This window comes from Aedes albopictus, chromosome 1 (assembly GCF_035046485.1).
Source record: "Aedes albopictus strain Foshan chromosome 1, AalbF5, whole genome shotgun sequence".
Lineage (NCBI taxonomy): Eukaryota > Metazoa > Arthropoda > Insecta > Diptera > Culicidae > Aedes > Aedes albopictus.
In genome coordinates, this window is record NC_085136.1 from 333,746,332 (window position 1) to 333,759,106 (window position 12,775).

A 12,775-nucleotide genomic window follows, 5' to 3' on the forward strand; every position below is an offset into this window, starting at 1 on the left:
GACTTTTACGAATTTCGTACATTATTTACACCTATAAAGTCATTTCATTACGAAACAACTATTATGAATGACTAATACGCCGAAGTAGTTCATTTTTGTTCAATTAATTTTAATTCAGGCTGTTTTGGATAAAGCTTCATTTTTGTCGACATGTACAGCTGTGCCTAGAACAACTATTTTCCACTGCTGTCGTTTTTTGACCAATTTGTTTCACTCTATGTCTACTATAGTGAACATTTAACCGAAAATATACTGAAATCGAAGAATTTGGTTGGTTTGTGATTTAGGTTATATTTTTCCCTTGCCGCTTCTTTCAAAAAGGTGAGTGTCCATTTTGCCCCGGCAGCAGAAGATATTTCCAAACTTGATTTTTGATATAATAAAGAAGAAAATATAAACATGTTAAGCATGTAGATACAGCAAAACTACTTGCATGTGTTCTAGAAATATCAGGTTTTAATCGACCTTCAATAAATTAATCACTAAATCTTATTTTAGATGGTGTGAAAATTATAATTTCTATGCACAAAAAACGGAGGACGCAACTTTTTCGTGTAAAATCAAGTATAATTTTAATTTCGAATGTTTCATTCCTGAAACGACGTTTTAGACAAATGGACTATATTCTCCATTCATTAAAAGTTCAAAAAAGTTCGCATATTTCAAAATATTGAGGGTGTCCATTCTGCCCCGGGTGTCCATAATGCCCCGCCTACCCCTATGTGCATTCTCCAATATTGAAATCAAAGAAAATATTTTTTTGATTCAAAAAACCCCGCGACTTAGAAATGAAGTCTCTTTGAATTTGGTTTCAATATGTGTTATTTTTCTGCGTGTTCAGAAGGTACCTATTCCTGAGAATTTCAGCAATTTTTTCCGGGATTTCTTTTGGGATTAATCCAGAAATTCTCTCGGGATATGCGAGATTCGTCCTGGAGTTCCTTCTATGATTTATTCAGTAATTCTTTTTGAGATCTTTCCAGAAATTCTACAAGAAGTTCTTTCAGCTTTCCTCCAAACACTTTCCGGGATTTTTCCAGGAGCTCCTTCCATTCCTTTAGAAACTACTGGGATTGTTTCAAGAATTCCTTCCGGGATTCCTACGATACTTCCGCCGGGAAATTCTTCCGGGGTTCCTCCAAGAACTTTTTATATTCCTCCAGTAACTACTTCCGGGATTCTTGCGAGAGCTCCATCAGGTATACTATCAGAAATTGCTTCTGGAATTTCTTCAAGAACTTCGGGATTCCTTTTGAAATTCTTTCTGGAACTGGAATTTATCGTGGAACTCATTCCGGGAAGTTCTTCTTGAATTCTTTCAAAAATTGATTGTAGGATTTCTTCAGGAACTCTTTCCAGAATTCATTTAGGAACTCTTTTCTTGTTTTCTTCAAGAGTTCCCTTTGGAGTTCCTGCTGATCCTTCAGGAATTCCTCTGGAAGTGTATTCTGGAATTCTTTCAGATGTTTCTGATGGAAAGCCTCCAGGGGTTTATTAGGGAGTTAGGGACTAGGGGCAAGACACTGTGCAAACGAGAGCAACTCTGAGAATTTCTGAGTAACTCTCTTTGTCGATGATCGACGGAATTTGTTGAAAGACATCCCCAAAACTGTAATTTTCATTCAGCACACGTAACACTTTGCAGTTTGACATTGGTGCCAGATCACACTTTGGCCACAGACAAACAGACGTAACACTCTTCAAAACGACTTGGCACATGCATTTAACGATCAATTCAAATTTCATTTGATTTGCGCGATCGTTCCACCAGATGCGCTAGTGTTAGATCGCTTTGACGTTTGCCAGTGTACATGTTGCTGAATGATGCAAACGAAAATTACAGGCAATTTGTGTAGTAGTGTGCGTGTCAGTAAAACGTCAAATCGAAATCCATCATGGCCGACAGTGTCGCACGCGGTTCTACCAACAGGGGGCAGTGTGCTCATAAAAATGACACCGGGCAAAAGTTGTTGATGAATTTCTTCTATGCGTTACATCTGTTTGTCTGTGCTTTGGCATAAATGGGAGAAATTCTGAGGAACTGTGAGGAATTCTGAACAACACCTCGAACACAGATTTGCTCTCGTTAGATCTGTCCTGCTCCTAGGTTAGGGAGTATTTTGAGAACTTCCTGCAGTTTTTGTTTGTGGAATTCCTATGAAGTTCTTGCCGGATGTGCTTGCGGAAATCATCCAGCAAGTTCCTTCTGATTTTTTAGATACTGATGGCGATACTCGCCTTGCCGTGTCTCGAAGGACTTTCTTCGCTAGCTGATAGGTAGCACCGAAACGCACTAAGTCCGCGATCGCAACACCCAAGCACAGAAATTCTTAAGTCCCTTTTACGGGGGGACTTTGCCGGTTTCTGCACAACCGAGACCGTTTATCACGCGCGGGGTTAATCAACTTTTGATAGAGTCATCGACCGACCAGAGAAATGGAACGAGAACAAGATCGAACGTAGTGTCCAATTCAACGTGTATTTGCTTACTGACTAATATTTACAATTATTGCTGCTTCTACAGCGTTGTCGATTGACCATCGGCTACCTTCGTGGTCACTCATTCTCTCGCTCATGTTGATTATCAACAGGGATGGTGGGGTTCATTGTACAATTTGTTATTCTACAGCGGTATAACTGTAATGGCTATCTCCAACAGATACTATTAGGAGAATCTCGGATGGAATACATGGAGATTCCCGGTACTCCATGAGAAATCCCTTGAAGCCCCAGATGGAAGCTCGTAAGGAATCCTGGAAGGAATTCCTGAGATAGAACATGTTAGGAATCTCGATTGAAACTTCTGGAAGGATCCGAGAGGGAACTTCATAGAGAACCTCCAAAAAGAATCTCAGATATAGCTCTCTAATGAATCACAGGAGGAATCTTAGAAAAAAATGTGGAGAAACCACCGAAAGAATTTCATGGAAGAATATCCGGAGAGAGGGTTCTGGAGAGATCTCGGAATTAATTTTAGAGAACTTTCGGAAGGAATTTTGAAAAAAAAACACGAACTCCTGAAATGTTTTCCTTTGGCCCATCCCACAACCGCAACATTCTCAGAAGGTATTCATTAAGCAAACCAGGAAATAATCTCTGAAAGAATCTCGGGAGTACTTCCTGTAGGAATCTTAGCAAGAGCTCTTGAAGAAATCCCAGACGGAAACTTTAGGAAGAAACTTCTGGAAGAACTCGACAGGAAACTTCTGTTGGCATGCTAAATAAACCTACGGAAGAATTACACCAAGAACTCCCTGGTAATCCCATTAGAAACTCCTGTAGAAGTCCTGGAGCAAATTTGAGGAGAAACCGCGAAAGATTCCTGTGCAATCCCAAAAGGACGTCCTGGAATAGTTCTACCATAGACTAATTTCAAGACCTCGATGTACCAAAGAAAACGATCAAATTTTGTGTGTCCAGTCCAAGGTCCAGTCCGGTACCCAATAATATTCATAACCGTGTATTTTTTTCCGTGTAAATTGCCTTTTGTGTAAATTATATTTAGCGTGTTACACTGATCTGACAGCTCTGACAGTAAGGGACTAAACATAAATTACGTAAAGTGGGTACCCGAGGATTGTTCACAATCTGCGAACTTGACTGCGTAAAAAATCGCAACCATGACGCCGTTGGTTCTACCGCGTCAAGTCCTAAATCAGCACACTTCTCATTTTGAAGAAAATCAAACCACCCATGGAACGCAGGCTAAATTCTTCTAAATCCAAAAGCTGACGACACTGTTCTAAGTCCGAATCGTAAACAAGGCTACGAAACATCAAAGACTTAGAAAAATTATCTATAGCAACCGTGGCTTCCAGTGCCCTATAGAATACTGCACGAATTTAAACTGGCCTGCTCACTCTCAAACGTCAAAATTTCGGTGCGAGTAAGCAGGCCAGCATAAATTCGTGCAGTGGACCATAGGTTATGGGCCTAGAACAGTTGCTAAGGAAACCACTTTGATTGTCAGAGATTTTTTGAACCATGAAATGTATCAAGATTAATCAAGATTCTCGAAGCTGGAAACGGACATCAAGGCGTTTCCGGCGATCAAGGAACGCAAGCTGGTTCAAGTAGGCAAGCCAGTATCGGAAGATGGTTACCGGGCAGTACAGTATCGCTACAACTGGTGCGAAAAGTTCAACGCGGATCGGAGAACTACAGCTCGTGGTCCTTCGCGACCAAGATGATCCTGAATAAGGAATGGGCGTGGTGCGCAATGAAGCAAGGGCTAGACGACGTTCCGGTAGTGAGCAACGAAGTTTCCGAGAAAGCCCAGATCACTACTTGCTTGAGTATAGATCCGAAGATCTATGGGCTGGTGCGGAACGCCAAAACTGCTGAAGAATGTTACGGAGACTGATCGGAATGCGACTGATCGGCACTGAACGGGATGAAGAAATCATCTGCCAGACGATTCAAGAACATGTGAACGAACGAGCTGTCTGCGATGAGTCACCAGTTTTCTGAGGTCGGATTTCAAGAAGACGAAACTTGGCTGGCAAGTTTGCTGATGCAGGGGCTACCGAAGCGAACCGATGATCCTGGAATTTGGAGTCGTCGGGTATGAAGCTTATACGGCGATCGGTGTCAAGATAAAAATCTTGCAGGATGTGAAGATCGACAAGGACTACTAGTCAAGCAATGAGGCTTTCTACAGCAATCTGAACGAGCAACAGAAATCTGCAGTGAAATACTTCCGGTGCAAGAAATCGGGAAACTGTGTTTCACAGTGCGAGAAGATGCCAAGCGAGGAAAAAAGTCGCGATAGGTCATCGTGGTAAGCTGCTCGAGATGGTCCATTTCGATCTCTGCGGCGTCGTTGGGAGGAAGCCGTTATATCCTGACGTTTATAGACGATGCTAGCAGGAAGGCTTTTGTCTATTTCCTGAAGTCAAAGCCCGACGTGTTAGAGAGAAGCTTTAGAAGATTGACTTCAAGTCATATGTCTAGAAGCTGCTCGAGATGGTCCATTTCGATCTCTGCGGCGTCGTTGGGAGGAAGCCGTTATATCCTGACGTTTATAGACGATGCTAGCAGGAAGGTTTTTGTCTATTTCCTGAAGTCAAAGCCCGACGTGTTAGAGAGAAGCTTTAGAAGATTGACTTCAAGTCATATGTCTAGAAGCGCACGGGAGAGCGCATCAAGATCATCAGGACTGACAACGGGACAGAGTATGACAATCGTACACTGCGACGGTTGTTACGACAAGCAGGAATCTACGAAACGAAGATTCCGTATAATCCGAAACAAAACGGACTGGCAGATTGGATGAATGGGACATTGGTGGAGTGCGCCATCAGAAGCATGATGTTCGAATCCGGTCTGGAGAAGCGATTCTTGAGGCAGTTGCTACGGCGCGGCGTCCTACGTCGTCAATCGTTCCTAGACAAAAGGTCTACCAGTCATCCCAGTCGTGATGTGATCTTTCTGGATAAAGATCGAGCTGGTTAAAACTGTTGGAAGTTATGTAGCGTTGAACGCTCGGGTACCGTCGAACCTACAGGTACGTGAGGGTTAGCCGTAGTTAGATTGAAGATGACTATTGCGTACTTTTGTCATTGTAATTAAGAAACGGAAACGGTTATCGACGGGGCTAGCCTCGCTATGGTCTGCGTGGCCATGGTGGACTAACTCCAACAGGTTATGGGCCCAGGAGCGTGTTCCACAGCGCGTATCGATCGGGAGAAGGATCAGCCGCATAAGCCGCGGAGTCGCAGCACGGGATCCTTAAGCGGATTAATTGGTTGCATCGGAGTGCATGATCCATGGGAACGTTGGCGATACGACTGCTGGCTGGTCACCGGAAGGAGCACGAGGATTGTTAAGTTGGATCAGATAGCGCTCGATGGTCGCAACTGGATGGAAGGTCGGCGACAGGAGGAGTGCTGCGGAAGACAACATGAAGGTGGAGTCCACAGATGGACCTAGTCGGACCTCGGAGCTTGTGCAAGCGTCAGAATTGGGTCACTTGCCAAGCGTTAGCGTGAGGAAGAGCTTCGAGCCAGGAGTAGGTGATCGTGATTCGAAGGTTGCGACGCTAAGGCCAGTGTACTAACAGCTTAAGGAGGAGTGTTGGAAGTTAGAACATCGAACTTTCAGGTACGTGAAGATTAACCGTCTAGTTAGATGGAAGATGACTATTGCGTTCTTTTTTCATTGTAATTAAGAAACGATCATCGACGGGGCTAGCCTCGCTATGGTCTGTGTGGCCATGGTGGACTAGCTCCAACAAAAACTTAGCTGTCGTTAGCCGATAGTCTTAACCTGATGAAGATACAACACATGCAGCAGCATTTGACACGTGCGTCTTCTACCGTATTGAAAATGAAACATCCTGATTGACGATTGTGGCCGTGTATGTCAATGACCTTTTGATATTTTCAAATAGTCAAACAACGAATTGAGGAAGCAATTGGCAGAGATGTTTTTGATGAAGGACCTCAGATTGGCCAACAAAGTCTTTGGAATCCGAGTGACACGTCAGTGGCACAACGTTCACTTGGATCAGGAGCACTATGTTTAATAGTTACTAGAACGTTTCGGCATTGAAGACTGTGTTCCCTTAGCGATCCCGGCGGACCCCAACCAAAGGTTGACGATCCGTATGAACCCTAGTACCACTGAAGAACGAAGCCAGATGCAGAACGTCCCGTTCCGCGAGTTGGTAGGACATCTCCAGTTCCTGGAGTGCATGGCACGCGTCCGGACATTTGTTTTGCCGTAAATCAAGTTGGCCAGCTCTGTAGCGACCCGAGTAAAGCGGACTGGGGCAACGACGTTGAGACGCGGCGTTCCATTACTGAATACATTTTTATGGAATCAGGTGGACTAATTTCGTGGAACCAGGGATGGGAACACTCACTTGCAGAGAGTTACACTCACTTGTTGTTTTCTCAGCTCAGAAGCGGGCAATCAAGGAATGGTGTATGGACGACTTTTTCCTTGTGGTTTTGTCTAAAAGTTTGCCGAATAGAGTAGGGATCGCACACGCATATCAAAGTCGTGATAGAGCTGTGAAAGCGACTCTCCACGAGGTGAGTGTAATTTACATTCACCTCGTGGAGAGTTGCCTTTGCAGCTCCTTCACGACTTCGGTATGCGTGTGCGACCTGTACTATATTCGGCAAACTTTTAGACAAAACCACAAGGCAAAAGTCGTCCATACATCATTTCTTAATTGCACGCTTCTGAGCTGAGAAAACATCAAGTGAGTGCCCTAATAAAAATGTATTATACACTGCTGATAGGGTGAATAATTGTATCATTCCTTGAATGATCAAGATGATAGCCCGAAAGGGTTGTTAAGCACGTTGTATCATATTTTTCTATTAGGGTGTAACTCTCTGCAAGTGAGTATTCCCTTCCTTGCGTGGAACTGTCGACGACAGTTCACAGTGGCCTTGTCAACAAAGGAAGCCGAATACATGGTCGTATCGGCAGCAGCACAAGAAGCGAACTGGTGGCGATGTATACGACAAGAGCTATGCATACATGTATTTGTTCAACATCACATTTAAGCACTGTTTGCAGATCAGAAGGAATTTCTCAGCCTATCTTGATGCATGGGAAATTCCTCGCCTGAATCGTTCAAGAAACCGGTTTTTCTTTGATCACAGTACGCAGTAGCGAAGAAATGACAGTTCAAATGGCAGTCACCGAAGAAAGTTTCTGCCAGGAATCACTCAAGAAGTTTCTTGAACGATTCCTTTCAAACTCGAAACTGCGCTTTAAGGTAAAGACATTAACAATAGTTCACCACAATACTCAGCTCATGAATGCGGCTCTCCATCTAGTACTCCATGTGCCCTATTGGGAAAATAGTTAACTTATGAGTTATGGGTTGTTTCTCTGTAAGAGGATTGAAAGATGGAAGTAGTACAACGACGAACAACGCAGCGGATAAAATACCACGGACAGACAGTAGGGGGAACCAAATGTACTCACGAATGTTAGTAAACAAGTTGGAAGATGCTGTGTATACATTAACAAATACAAAGTTAGATTATTTTGCGGATTTCGGATTCATTAAGCGTCTTCTATTGTACCAGGTTTTTTGAAGAAAATGTTGTATATTGGTTTGCTGTAACAGAATGTCACGAAAATTTGGGCTTACAAACTACCCAGGCACGCACATTGTATGCATCGAAAACTTTAAACTTCATCATCGATTGTTTTATAACTTAATCCATATTTTGTCACCTAAATAAATGCATACTTTCTTATCGTTATCGGGTTTTGAGCTTATAGACTACTAAACTGTATAAGTAGATTAGGGTATTCGATAAACACACTGGAACCGCGTGAACGAGCGAATGCGAAGCCGAACCAAACCAAACTAACGTCTCCCTCTTCCCTTTTTCGGAGGCTGTGGTGCGACCTCTTCCTCGTCATCGTCTAAAAGTATAAATTTATGTTAGGGCGATCTTTTTGTACGGTTTTATTCGAGGGTGGATAAAACTTTGCAGCACATTATTGCATCGATAAGCTTTAACCTATATAGGTATCTACCGAAGTCTAGAAACTAATGGCAGTACAACTAAAAACTAAACTAAAAATCGACAAAACTAACGAATAAACATAAAATGTGCCATCATCATTCAGAAGAAGGGTGCTCAGTAATAGTAGCTACAGCAAATGAGGAAAGCAATGGGACTTGTGTGGTGGGCGATTGGTGGACGTGTGCACACGGAAATGGTCATTTGTGCTCTCCTAATTGAGCGCTTGAATGCGTTTTGTTTTACGTCTAGGCATGGTGGACTCGGTGTCTGGAATGACAACGGGGAAGAAAAATCGAAAGAAGATTATTAACAGCTCACACTCACACTAGACTTACACAATGAATCGAGTAGCCAATGATCAAGGAAACAGTGATGCGGTGAACCTATTATTGCGGTTTTATGGATGAAGATTGGTTAGAAAAAGCGACCATGACAATTGCGACTATCTAGCATGATTTGCCTGTTCTAAAAACAGTTTAGTGAAAAATTGAAACCATTTGATTGTTTTATCATTTATTAACCCATGGTCTGCCTTTAAAATCTTGTTGTGTCGTCTGGTGTCAAATATTAAAATATAATTTTCATATGTAAAATTTACAATATTCAACTCTACATGGCAGAGAAATGTAAAAAAAAGAGTCTTTGAGTGAATGTGATTCATAAAGTTTAAAACTAATATCAGTTTACGATAATAAACATGCGCCATGTCCCTTATAAAAGCTTGATTCTACAACTAATTGAGCAAAAGCATGCAATCTTCCCCAAAACCAAACACCAAAATGTGGTTCCGATGAAAGCACCAAAAGCATATAAAAGCGAAAAACAATGCTGCATCTAAAAAATTAACTGCTCAAAACAAACATTTACCTGAACTTTCGCTCTCGATAACCTTCGTGATCTTCTTGTGTTTGTTCTGCCGGGCTCGGGCCGCTGCCCGTGCACTGGCCGCCGGTGGCATGTTCTCCTCCTCGCTGTCCGAGTCGCTCTCCGAAGAGGACGGCTTCTGGCGGCCACCCCGGCGACCCCTGCCACCGGCTGGCGCTTTGCCCTTGGCGGCCGATTTAGGAACGGTCTTACTGCTGCCGGCTTTGCCCCGGTTTCCTCCCCGGCTGCTACCGGCCACCATAGCCTGGGTAGCCTTGGGTGATCCCGATTCTTCGCTGGCATTGTCTCCGCCTCCCAGTCCGATGGCACCTTCCTCTCGGATGGCGAGACATTCGTCCAGTCGGCTTTCGAATTCTGCTATGGCGGCCTGAAATGGAAAAAATAATATTAAATACTTAGCTTGTTAATACGGTAGACTACAGTAGGCTGGTCACTTAGTGCAAATGTTGGAGATATGATTGTCCATTTATCCAACGTATCAAGTTCTCAAAATAATAGAATCACTTGTTTCCGACTACCGTCTAAAAACAGGATAGTTGAAGACACTAATTTCAAGACCTCGATGTACCAAAGAAAACCATTAAATTTTCTGTGTCCAGTCCGGTACCCAATAATATACATTACCGTGTTTTTTTTGTGTAAATTATGTTTAGCGTATTACGCCCATCTGACACTACAGGACTAAACATAAAATACGTAATGGGTACCGAGGATTGTTCACAATCTGCGAATTTGACTGCGGAAAAAATCGCGACCATGACGCCGCTGGTACCACGCCGCTCCTCCCAAATGGAGGAGAACGTGCCTCTAGAGCCGACCTACTGATACCACTAGAAGCTAAATGATTAAGATAAACAGTGTCGATCAACGGCTCAAGAAACAGTGACAAATGCAACACAAGAAATGTGATAGGTTCCGCGCTCCTCCGCGATGCTAATGTAATGACTGGTTCATCTGGAAATCTAAACCGGAAAATCAGAAGAGAAACGAATTCACTGCAGCAAGTAAAAGCAGTACGTAGAGAGCGTGACTGTTGAAGCGAAAGAAAACTTGAGTCGGAACGTTATGCGGAGGATTTATACAATGGTGGAAGCCAGATTGAATGATTGCTTCAGAGGTATACCAAGGAACAGAATTAACATAGTTAATTTTGGTCAAGCAATGGAAATGGCAGCACTAGAAGAGATTGAAAAAAACCGTGCACGTGCTTAAAACAGTATGACAAATATACATGGTGGTTGAGGATCTCGAACGCGGAAGTGAGTAGCTGCACCAGGGGATTCTTTTATAGATATGGGAGGATGAAGAACTGGCCACGGGCAGGTTGGAGCCACCTTTCTACAAAAGGGAACAGACTAGAGTGCGTCAATTAGAGAGGTTACACTTCTGCACATCCAGAATCTGAAATCGGAGGATTGTGAGAGTCGAGCAGGAATGTAGGAAGATTTTTGAGAAGAACACAATGCAGACGGGCATGCTGCGACATAAGATCCGTAAAATCGTGGAACCTTACAGGCGAAAGCATACTTCCTCCTGAGGCACGATATACGATGTCGAGTTCTCTTGAAGGGATGTAAACTCTTCGTCCATCGCTTTCTTCCATTCTCAACGTTGCTAACTGTGCATACTTTTTCCATACGTGAGGCCATAATGTAGCATTTATGCTACATTTTCATCGATTCTATTTCCGCTTCAGATTTCTCAGACATTTCTTTCGTTAACTTCTCTCTTGCATTCATCAGAACCTTTACCGGCTCACAATTGCTCATGTCAAAACGCTTCAGAACCCTCGATATAAGCTTCCTGATCCTGCGATATCCAATCGTCCGACTACATGGCTAACGTCATAATCGGATCCGGATCCTAATCTATAGCGACGTTTACGGACCGTTGAATACGAGGACTCCTGGTGGAGGTCGATATTTTCTGACGCTGATAGATGACTACAGCAGATACACGATGGAAGTTCCTGGATGCTTCAAGCAATTGGTGTGAGTCGTGGAAATTCTTTTTGGAAGGAAGCCGAAAATCAAACGATCGGATCAAGGATGAGGAATCAACAGCTTCGAGATGATCATTTTGCGAATCTGAAGGAATCCAGCAACAGTTAACAACGGCGTATACACCAGAACAAAACGATGTTGCAGATAGCAAGTATCGATCCTCGGTCGAGATGGCACGTTGTATGATTCGCAATGCGAAGCTATCATACACGTTCTGGGCGGAGGCAATAAATACAGCGAATCACCTGCAAAATTAGCTTCCGACGGCTGCGGTAAGTCAAACATCGAGCGAACTGTGGAATGAAGAGAAACCAGATTTGGCTCATCTGCAAGTATTTGGAAAAGAAAAGGAAGCTAGAACCGATGGCGATGAAGTTGATCTTTGTCGGATACTCGAGAGAGATGTGCAATTCGTTCCGGATGACACGGTTATCGATGGTAAAGATAAAGCGATGGTTGAGTGCAGAATTTGGAACCGAAGGATCGAAGAACTGCAGGAGAATTTGAAGAAGAAAATCTGGGCGTTATTTCGGTTGCGGATGATGACCCTACAAGCAGAAACAGTACAATCCTGACGGAAGGTGAAACCTTCGTGGAACAAAATTATATGGAGAGCACGATCGAGAATATTATAAAGCAAGTCTCATTGCTAAAGTGGCCCGAATTATGACGTCCCGAATCATGCTGAGCTGAAAATGCTGAGTATTGCAAATCATCATAGGTACCTACACCACATGGACAAGAAAATAGTGTTTCTGAATGGAAACTTAAACGAAGAAATTTATATGAACCGGCTAGAAGGAGATTGAAATTTGGTATGCCGCCTACAGAAAACGCTCTATGGACTCAAGGAGGCGCCTCCGTAGGGCCTAACAGCAGCCCGCCCACGCAAATGAACACCGTTATCCGAAAGATCGATGTTTGCTCTATCTGATAATGGTCTTAGTTTGTGTGAATAAGCTGATTGGGGCTCAGGAGCGACGTGTGAAGTCATTGTTTACCAATGCTCGTATGCCCTTTTCAAATGTTGCTCCAGAATTCATTTGTGCTGAATTTTGGGATTCAAGCGTTCAAATTATGGTTGCTGTTTGTACTGGAAACGAAGTTGTATTAATGGTATATTTAGTGCGGTATGTGTTTTCCATAATTTGGAGTCAATATTCTAGTCTAGAACCTACACTAATAGGGTAGCGAGCCACTGGGGCAGTGGTCGGTATTTGGGTCACTTTTCGCTATAACTTAGTCAGTTCCAAACCAATTAACTTGAAATATTGTACACGGCTAGATACTATACAGCATTGGAAAGAAAAAAGTGAACATTTTCTGATTTCCATACAAAATAGCCATTTTCGGAGGTTTATATCTTTGGAGTCCATGAACCGATTG

General features: G+C 43.1%; 1 protein-coding gene across 2 annotated transcripts in view; it reads right to left on the bottom strand.

The window, feature by feature from the left end:
* Positions 1–8,053: 8,053 nt before the first annotated feature.
* Positions 8,054–12,775, bottom strand: part of LOC109404013 (condensin complex subunit 1) — a 28,415-nt gene continuing 23,693 nt past the window's right edge. Inside the window, exons 4-5 of one of the 2 annotated variants that reach the window (XM_029867815.2) lie at positions 9,369–9,753; positions 8,054–8,397 (exon numbers count right to left, since the gene is read on the bottom strand). In XM_029867815.2, the coding sequence (XP_029723675.2) occupies positions 8,339–8,397; positions 9,369–9,753 (444 nt within the window). In that variant the 3' untranslated portion in view covers positions 8,054–8,338. Of the gene's footprint in view, positions 8,769–9,368; positions 9,754–12,775 lie in introns of both variants that reach the window. The other variant, XM_019676876.3, reaches the window with a different exon arrangement.